The sequence below is a fragment of the Argentina silus genome (assembly GCF_951799395.1).
Source record: "Argentina silus genome assembly, chromosome: 15".
Taxonomy (NCBI): Eukaryota; Metazoa; Chordata; class Actinopteri; order Argentiniformes; family Argentinidae; genus Argentina; species Argentina silus.
This window is the reverse complement of record NC_139669.1, coordinates 13,724,159-13,733,968: the sequence shown is the minus strand read 5'-3', so window position 1 is coordinate 13,733,968 and position 9,810 is coordinate 13,724,159. Positions and strand designations below refer to the sequence as shown.

The window sequence follows — 9,810 nt, the reverse complement described above, 5'->3', positions numbered from 1 at the left end:
TAATGCACAGGGGTATAACCAGTTTAGATTTGACAGTTTCATGCCTGGCTTGCCACAGCGCATACTTCGTATCTCATTGATCTTTTTCCAGGCTTTGTGTTCAAACTGCAGAATGCTACGCCCACTTGATGTTGTTTCTTTACAACCCAGGACGCTATTCAGTCAAGTAGCTCACCTCGCTTAACAGTATTGAATGTTGCACTTAGGAGAGAAATATCAGAATTATAATTTCAACACGTTTTTTGTTTTGTTTGGAGTCAATTTATTGACATAGCATTTCAAAATGACTAAATCACACACTTAGTCTGCAAATCTTTACCTCACTTGAAAATGAGGGAGTATGAAGAAATCACTTTGTTTTTGGGAGAATGGGGACCGTTTCAAAGGATGGTCTTCATCTTGCTAAGTTTAAGCAGTATTCCAAACGGCTATGTTGGGATGGCAATGGTTTTCCTGGCGGATATCCCTCTGCACCACTGTAGACTTCCCCATCTAAACTCCAGTGGATTTGGGCTGGACGTCAATCAGTCTGTCCCACGAGAGGAGGTGAAGGGAGAGATCATTTTGAGTCGGTGTACCCGGTTTAAAGAACAAGTGGATTCTGCCACCGGCTTCGGAAACGAGACAGAGGGATGCCTGGATGGCTGGGTGTTCAGCAAAGAGAGATACACCTCCACCATTGTGACAGAGGTGAAACTCTACCGGAACCTCTGCAGTTTTAGTTGAGAGATTTCCCACATTTCTGGAAATGTCTGCCTAATCATGTTGTCTTCCTGCAGTGGGATCTGGTGTGTGATAATGCCTGGAAAGCACCTTTTACTGTCACAGTATTCTTTTTGGGGGTGCTATTTGGATCGATCTTCTCAGGAATCGTCTCTGACAGGTACAGTAACAGTGTTATTTTCTGAACTAGCAGAACTATTCACTCTGGGACACGGGTGTTCAGTGAGTGAAGTGAGTAAGTTAGACAGCCAGAGCAAGTCGGACATGTTAATAGGTAATGAATACAAAGCTCAATAGTGCTAACACTTTGAGCATTGTACAATTGTCCAATTTGTAAAAGTCTTATACTGTAATGTAACTGTGACCTGCACAGCCACACTTTGCATTGAACACTAGTTAATAAAATGTTTGAGGTTGATGGGGGGGGGGGGGGGGGGGGTTGAGTTGGGGTGGGGTTAGGTTGTTGTGGGTGGGGGGTTTGATGGTATGTGATTGTAGTTCCATTTACAATAAGGCTTTTTGAAAAATGTTTGCGTTCTAAACTTGTCCTCAAATGTTAAGACGGCCATCCTCCCCTTCCTCCCTGAACGGGCTGCAGCTATAGGTGTAGCTACTGTATAACATCAGTAGCACTGCAGCATAGATCAATCTATGTCGCTTTAAGTTGCAACTCAAATATCGATGGTAAGGGAGCAATCTTTCATTAGTAATGACTGTATAATGATAGTATCACAGCAAGCAAGTGCACCCTATCTTTTCTTTAGGTATGGAAGGAGGTTCATCTTCTTTGCTACTATGGCAGTCCAGACCATCTTCAGTTTACTGCAGGCTGTTTCAAACAGCTGGGAGATGTTCTGTGTTTTATATTTCTTTGTTGGAATGGGACAGATCGCCAACTACTGTGCTGCTTTCATCCTTGGTGAGTCTGCCCATACTCAACATAATACCACTATACAATCCCTCTATAAAGACCTCTTCACCCCCACTACCACCCTGTGCAAGTTTCTCTCCTGTTAATAAAAAAAAAAAATTCCTTCTTCTAGCATTGTGACTGCCTATGGCCCCTGGTCCGAGCGTTGATTACTTTATCTTATGATAACTGATCTTATGATGACATGAAATGTATTTGTTGTAAGTCGCTTTGGATAAAGGTGTCTGTTAAATGACATAAATGTAAAAATGTAAATACATCTTTACATGCAATAACTGCCTGAAGGCTGCCACCCATTGACGCCACCACAGGTTGTGTATCTTATCTGGTGGTGCTCTGCGAGGCCAGTACTGCAGCCATCTTCGGTTATTGTTTGTTTTGAGGACGTCTGCCTTAAGTCTTCAGCTAATTAAATGCATGTTCAATAGGATTTAAATCTGAAGATGGCTAGAGATGAATGGTAGCAGACTAGGGGCCCCAATTTGCTTGTGCAAATAGTCCTGAGCAGAGCAAAAAACGACCTAACTGTTGTTGGACCTTGTCTTTAACAATGTTTTTGCTGTATTTAAAACTCCCATTAGATTATGTCTCATTGTCTATTCGATATATTACGGTTAAGATGGCCAACTTTGCACACTTTTTGGTGGTCTCTAATATAATGTATAATTAGAGGTTTAATAATACTTAGTAATGTAGAGAAAGTCTTACGTCTCTATGTGTTTCTGCTCTCGACCATTAGGCTGTGAGCTTCTTACGAAATCAGCGCGCCTCAGCTTCGCTGCCCTGGGTGTATCCATATGCTATGCAGTAGGATACACCATCCTGCCACTGTTTGCTTACTTCATCCGGAGCTGGAGGATCCTACTGGTGGCCCTATCCGTACCTGGGTTCCTTTACATTCCTCTGTGGTGGTGAGTATCAGGGATTCTGATAACAGTCTATGTGATGCCTCCTTACGATAATCAGTAACATTTTACAATACACTGTGTACAATTGTGAGAAAACGTGTTCTTTATTTGAAGAGAAGACAAACTACTTCTTACTTTTAGCTATTTATTTATAAATAGTGAGTGCAAACACTGTAATACACAGCGTAACCCGTGTCTTTAAGTTAGCGATATTGGTGATGAAGGAGCGTTCTAGCATTGACTGTATGTTATTAATAATTCCTCTTAAGTAAGTATCATGTTGTGCATGTTGGAATCTGGTAACTAATGTGTACTTTACTGTATTGATTTTGGGTGGATTGTATTTTACTGTTTCACTGGCCTCATAAAATACATTTTCGTTAATGTATAAAGAGTATTAGAGAATATAGTATTCACCTTCTGTCAAAAGGTCATGACGTCACATGAATTTAATCATCAAAAATAATACTTGAAAATTATAAGTCCCGCCCCTTTGGGCCGGATGTGGTGTGTGTTGATGCTTGCACAATGAGACGTGGGTGAGAGGCCAAGGTGTTCTGCTGTTTGTGAAATTAGATTTAGGAACTTGACAGCTTTTTGAGGATGTGGTCACCCGCTTAGGATATAGAACCATTAGAATGGATTAGGGGCCTTTTCTCTTTCTAGGAACCCAGGGGCCCTGAACTGTCTGAAGACCAACCAAGGGCCAGCTAAAGTTTGTCACTGATAAGTGCTGTGTGATGTGTTGTGATGACTTCATGCTGCATACATACATCTATGTCAAAATTGCATATGAGGCTTAAAATAAAAGCTCAATACTGAGGGTTAAAATGTGCAATTAAAAAAAGGCAATTAAAAAATGGTTAGGTTGCTACTCTAGTGGTAGTAATGTGTTCAATAATGAAGGGTTAGGGTTAATAAAATGGGGGATTAAAAAATGGTTACATTTTTAAAAATGTTTAGTTTCAAACATTGGGTATGACCCATGTCGCGGGCGTGTCACTGGTAAGATCACGTGTTTCATGCCAATGGAACAGCATTTTTAGCACCTTTTTTTTTATTTGAGATGGATATGGGAAGTTTAGAAACCAATGAGTTCTATCATTAAAATCGACCTAAATAACAAATTGTGAGAAAATGAGAGGATGGGGGGGGGGGGGGGGGGGGGGGGAGATCATTGTATATAACGATCCAAATTAGTGATACTTTTCATGAACTCTATATGTGTCTATGGGAATATAGCGGTACATGTTGTACATTTAAAATGTCAAGCCAAGGGTTAAAATAAGAGACAATACCCATAGTCAAATTCAGATTTTTGGTGGTGAGCTGCTATGACTTTCATTACCCTTTTCTTTACTGACATGTTACTTGCGAACATACCTACATATGCAACATGTCTATATTCAAAGATATGCAATACGCTTCTTTAAGTCAGATTGTATTGTTATCCAGCATTGGTTTCTAAACTTCCCATATCCATCTCAAATAAAAAAAAAGGTGCTAAAAATGCTGTTCCATTGGCATGTAGAAAAAAAGGAAAAAGCCAAAAGCTTTGTACGACCAACAAATACTTTCCTAACAATTTGGTTTTACAGCTCAATGCTAAAGATCCCAAGACTTTCAAGCCACTTTTTTCTTGAAAAAACATTTAGAACATGCTTCAGGATAGCTTACAAAAACTAGGATTACAGAATGCAGGTTCACTGTCACACATGGCAAACGTTGAAAAACGTTGAACCTCAATGCAAGACTCAAGCGATGCCTATCAGATAGATATATCACGTGTAATTATGAGGAAATGACCAGCAGTGTGATGTTACCATAACACTTGAACAGGTAACAAGAGGTAGAACACACAGCCATTTCCACACAATTGCACCTCCATGGTGGAGAGAGATCGATCTGATGCAGCTGTCACAAGTCTTTGATCAGTTGTGACCAGCTCTCAGGGTCATATATATACACCTTTTGCCCGGGAAACACGTGATCTTACCAGTGACACGCCCGCGACATGGGTCATACCCAATGTTTGAAACTAAACATTTTTAAAAATGTAACCATTTTTTAATCCCTCATTTTATTAACCCTAACCCTTCATTACAAAGCCAAATCCACCACCTGTCAGCTCGACCCTCTTCCCACCTCCCTTGTCAAAGCATGTCTGCCGTCCATCTCCCCCATGATCACCAACATAATTAACTCATCCCTCTCTACTGGTACTGTACCCCCCACTCTCAAACTGGCTGCCATTACACCCATCCTAAAAAAACCCGGTGCTGACCCAGCCGACCTCAACCATTATCGGCCCATCTCCAACCTCCCCTTCATCTCCAAAACACTTGAAAGGGTGGTCGCCGCACAACTACAGTCCCACCTTGACACAAACAATCTCCACGACCCCTTCCAATCTGGCTTCCGTCCAAAACATAGCACTGAAACAGCCCTAGTCAAAATCACCAACGACCTCCTCCGTGCAGCTGACTCCGGACTACTCACCATTCTCATCCTCCTCGATCTCAGCGCAGCTTTCGATACCATCTCCCACCCTCTGCTCCTGGACCGCCTGGCTGGCATTGGGATCACTGGTGCTGCACTGTCCTGGTTCACGTCATACCTCACTGACCGCCAACAATTCGTTCAGCTAAGCAACCACAAGTCTGGGTGTTCGGGTGTTTCATTGGGTGTCCCCCAGGGGTCAGTCTTGGGTCCACTCCTGTTCACCATTTACCTCCTCCCCCTGGGCACACTCCTCCGTCACCATGGGGTCCATTTTCACTGCTACGCTGATGACACACAGGTCTACATCTCCTCCAAACCCACTGCCGCCATCCCTCCCACTTCCCTCATCACCTGCCTGGAAGACATTCGGAGCTGGATGAGCAGGAACTTCCTGAAACTTAACGGTGACAAAACTGAGGCACTGCTCATCGGCTCCAAATCCACCCTCACCAAATCACTACACACCCCAGCTCCACCCATCATCATCGATGGATCCCCCGTACCCTTCTCCCCCCAAGTCAAGAGCCTCGGTGTCATCTTGGACAACACCTTGTCATTTACTTCCCATATTCAGAACACCACCCGGACTGCATTCTTCCACCTCCGCAACATCTCCAGACTCCGCCCATCACTGACCCAATCCAGCACTGAAATCCTGGTCAACTCACTTGTCACACCACGCATTGACTACTGTAATGCCCTCCTTACCGGACTCCCCACCAAACTCATCAACAGACTGCAGATCATTCAGAACTCGGCCGCCCGGATCATCACCCGCACTAAATCATCTGACCACATCACCCCTGTCCTCATCCAACTTCACTGGCTCCCGGTACATTACCGCATCCAGTACAAAAACCTTCTCCTCACCTACAAATCCCTCCACAATCTAGCCCCCACTTACCTCCGTGACCTCCTCCATGAATACACTCCCTCCCGCTCCCTTCGCTCAACCTCTGCTGGACTGCTAACCATCCCCACGTCATGCTTCAGCACCATGGGTGCCCGAGCCTTCAGCTGCTCAGCACCCAAGCTCTGGAATTCTCTCCCCCCACACATAAGACAGTCCGACTCCATCACAACATTCAAGTCCCAACTCAAAACCCACCTGTTCAAACTGGCATACTTTCTATAAATTGGACACTCTGCACTTCACTTGTTTTTATCTAAATGTGTTGTTTGTTTTGTTTTTAATGATTGATGTCATGCTTTTGCTTTTACTTCTCTTCTGTAAGGTGACCTTGGGTGACCTGAAAGGCGCCTCCAAATAAAATGCATTATTATTATTATTATTATTATTATTATTGAACACATTACTACCACTAGAGTAGCAACCGAACCATTTTTTAATTGCCTTTTTTTAATTGCACATTTTAACCCTCAGTATTGAGCTTTTATTTTAAGCCTCATATGCAATTTTGACATAGATGTATGTATGCAGCATGAAGTCATCACAACACATCACACAGCACTTATCAGTGACAAACTTTAGCTGGCCCTTGGTTGGTCTTCAGACAGTTCAGGGCCCCTGGGTTCCTAGAAAGAGAAAAGGCCCCTAATCCATTCTAATGGTTCTATATCCTAAGCGGGTGACCACATCCTCAAAAAGCTGTCAAGTTCCTAAATCTAATTTCACAAACAGCAGAACACCTTGGCCTCTCACCCACGTCTCATTGTGCAAGCATCAACACACACCACATCCGCCCCAAAGGGGTGGGACTTATAATTTTCAAGTATTATTTTTGATGATTAAATTCATGTGACGTCATCACCTTTTGACAGAAGGTGAATACTATATTCTCTAGTATTGTATTGTGTGTTGTAATATCCTATATGGTATCCCCTGTCTGGCCTGTCAGGTATGTTCCAGAGTCCCCTCGGTGGCTGCTGTCCCAGGGGAGGGTGGAGGAGGCTGAGGCCATCATGCGAAATGCAGCCAGGATGAATGGCATCTCTCCTCCTGAGTTAATACTCAAACAGGAGGAGTGTGCAGAAGTCAGGGTAATACATCTTCATTTATTTATTTTTAAGGGTGATTTTTTGGGATACTGTACATGTATGCTCTTAAGTATTCTGTTTGTACCTTTATTTGTCATGTAAGTCACATTTTTCTGCTGTAAAGTTGCAACTACCCTCCTGGTAAAGCACTTTGAACTGCAATGAAAAGTGCCATACGAATACATTATTTTTATTATTATTATCCCTTAATAATCAATTTAAGTAATATCTCTATATGACTGTGGGCAACAGTGTGCGTCTTGATAATCTTATTTGTCCTTCAGCACCATAATTCCAAAGACAAACACTACTTGACTGACATAAATCAGCAAATGTGACAGGATTCTTTTTCTGATTTTGCTTTTAGGAAAAGAAAACTATTGGCGGTCAGCCACAGTACTCGTTGCTGGATCTTGTAAAAACACCCAACATAAGGAACGTCATTGTCCTAAACATGATCATATGGTAAACAAAACTCATTCCTGTAAAATGGTTACTATTTATAGATGTATAACTATGTGTGATAAATTGTAGTTTGGCCTTAATCGCAGAGAAGAAAGCCACAATATTGATTTTCATATAGAAAAAGAGACATTATTGTTAAAGAGCCTTTGCTTCCTGGTTATTTATTCATATCTGCATCCAATGCTTTCCCCAGGACTGTCATTTCCATGACTTATTATGGGATGTCCCTGAATACGCCAAATATGGACGGAGACCCTTACCTGAACTGTCTGGTTGCTGCCAGCTCAGAGTTTTTGGGTTATGGCAGTATCTGGTTCTTTATTCGTTACACTCCACGCCGATTCACTCTGTCTTTTTCCCTGCTGGTATCAGGAGTGTTGCTTCTAGTCATCAAGTTCATCCCTGATGGTACGTGTACTGCACCTTAACCTGGAATCACCAGGGGAGGCTGGTGGAGGGAGAAATCGGAGGATGGGCTCATTGTAATGCATGGAACGGAATGAGGAATGGTATCTCAAACAGTGTTTTGACCGCAAAACCTTGGTCAAGGTGTAACAATGACCCTGTTGTTGTGTTCCCCAGAACTGCATGGCCTGACTCTGACCCTGGTGATGGTGGGGAAGACGGGCGTCACAGGGGCGTTTGGGTTTCTCTACCTGTATTGCACAGAGTTGTTCCCCACAGTGGTGCGTAACATGGCCCTGGGTGCCTTATCCATGGCCTCCAGGATAGGCAGCACTGTGTCTCCCTACATTGCCTACATTGGTGAGTCTCAAAGCAAGGTGTCTGTCTGTCTGTGAATCCGCGGGCGGCCTTTCAATGGCAGGACTAGCAAATAAAAAATACATTTTGCAGAAAGAAAGCATTGCTGTTTCAGATGTGAAACTACATCTCTCTACACTTTGAGATGTTTGTAAATCCCAATATCAAAATAATATAACTAACATATTTTTCACTTTATTGAAGGCACATACAATAAGATACTACCATACATTGTGATGGGAGGTGCTACAATCATAATTGGTATGTTGAGTATATTGCTACCAGAAACTAAAGGAGATGAACTACCCGAGTTCATCAGCCAAGTCAAACCACTCAGAGGGTAAGTACAATAGCTGACTGCCAGGTGCCAGTTTTTCAGAGTAGCCTAAATGTTGTTCCCTTGTGTTTCAATATTTTTGCTGTGTACTTCACTTCTTATGCACCATTTCTTCTTCCTCTTAAAATTCATTGTTCTCACACTTTACATTCTAATTTTAAAGCAACAAACCCTCCGCAAAAATATATATTATTTTTTTCATAATTTTTTTTTATTCAATTTGTAGTTTTGTAGTTCATTGCAGTTTTATTGTTTTTGTATTTTTACTCACCATAGTGAGACTAAGAAATGTTGGACTGCTGAATCAAGCACACCTCAAATACTGTATTTTCTCCTCTGCCCCCAGCATGTGTGTGAAACAGGACTCTTCGGTGGGACGCAGGAGACACACACAGGTGGAGAACGGAGTTGAGAAGATGTCAGTGACTCTGTGACCCCGTTCAGACAAATTGTCTGTCCATGAAGATTTCTGCATTAGTTGATTTTTTGTATTAGTTGATCTAGTGGAGGTGTAGGCATGTTTTGAGTGATGTATATGATATATATTATATAATGGTACATAAATACTGGTCATATTCATGATAGAGGACAGATTGTGCTCAAATATTCTTCAGGAAAGGAGGACTTTCAGGTGAAAAAGTAAGAGGTCAGTCCCCCCAGAGGGACTGGCAAAAAAAACAATAATCAAGTATGAAAGATGTGTCTTTTATTCAATTATTAAAGTAGGAGAAACCACTGCACACTGACCAGAATAAAGTTGGTGGTGCATAGACCTGATAAAGTTAATGGAAAAAAGAGATGGTCCGCACTCACTTTTATTGCAAGAAGTTAGTTTTTCTTGTCTCTGATCACGGTAGAATCTGAGAGCAGAGAGCTCACCTGAGTGGGGGAGCAGGGTATATAAGGAGGCGACATCCAGGCAGGGGAGTCTGGTGGAGGCAGAAATCGGAGGACGGGCTCATTGTAATACATGGAATGGAATGAGGAACAAACAATGAGCCCGTCCTCCGATTTCTGCCTCCACTGCATACTGGGTAACCAAAAGGTCAGTATCTGCAATATTGGGCACATTCTGAAGTTTCAGAAGGAAATCTGAGGTATCTCTGATGTAAACAGGCATCTTTTGTACTATTGGTCTGAGAAAATAATCCACATACTGTGAAATAGGCTCAGTGAGAGATCCA

General features: G+C 42.4%; 1 protein-coding gene across 1 annotated transcript; it reads left to right on the top strand.

Annotated features, from left to right (window-relative positions):
- Nucleotides 1-189: 189 nt before the first annotated feature.
- LOC310816210 (organic cation/carnitine transporter 2-like) lies at nt 190-9,609 on the top strand. Its single transcript, XM_083686265.1, has 10 exons — nt 190-690; nt 780-883; nt 1,488-1,642; nt 2,394-2,565; nt 6,924-7,065; nt 7,430-7,527; nt 7,721-7,935; nt 8,110-8,292; nt 8,494-8,629; nt 8,973-9,609. The coding sequence occupies exons 1-10, from the start codon at nt 331-333 to the stop codon at nt 9,058-9,060; spliced, it is 1,653 nt and encodes a 550-aa protein (XP_083542391.1). The 5' UTR covers nt 190-330; the 3' UTR covers nt 9,061-9,609.
- The last annotated feature ends 201 nt before the right edge of the window (nt 9,610-9,810 follow it).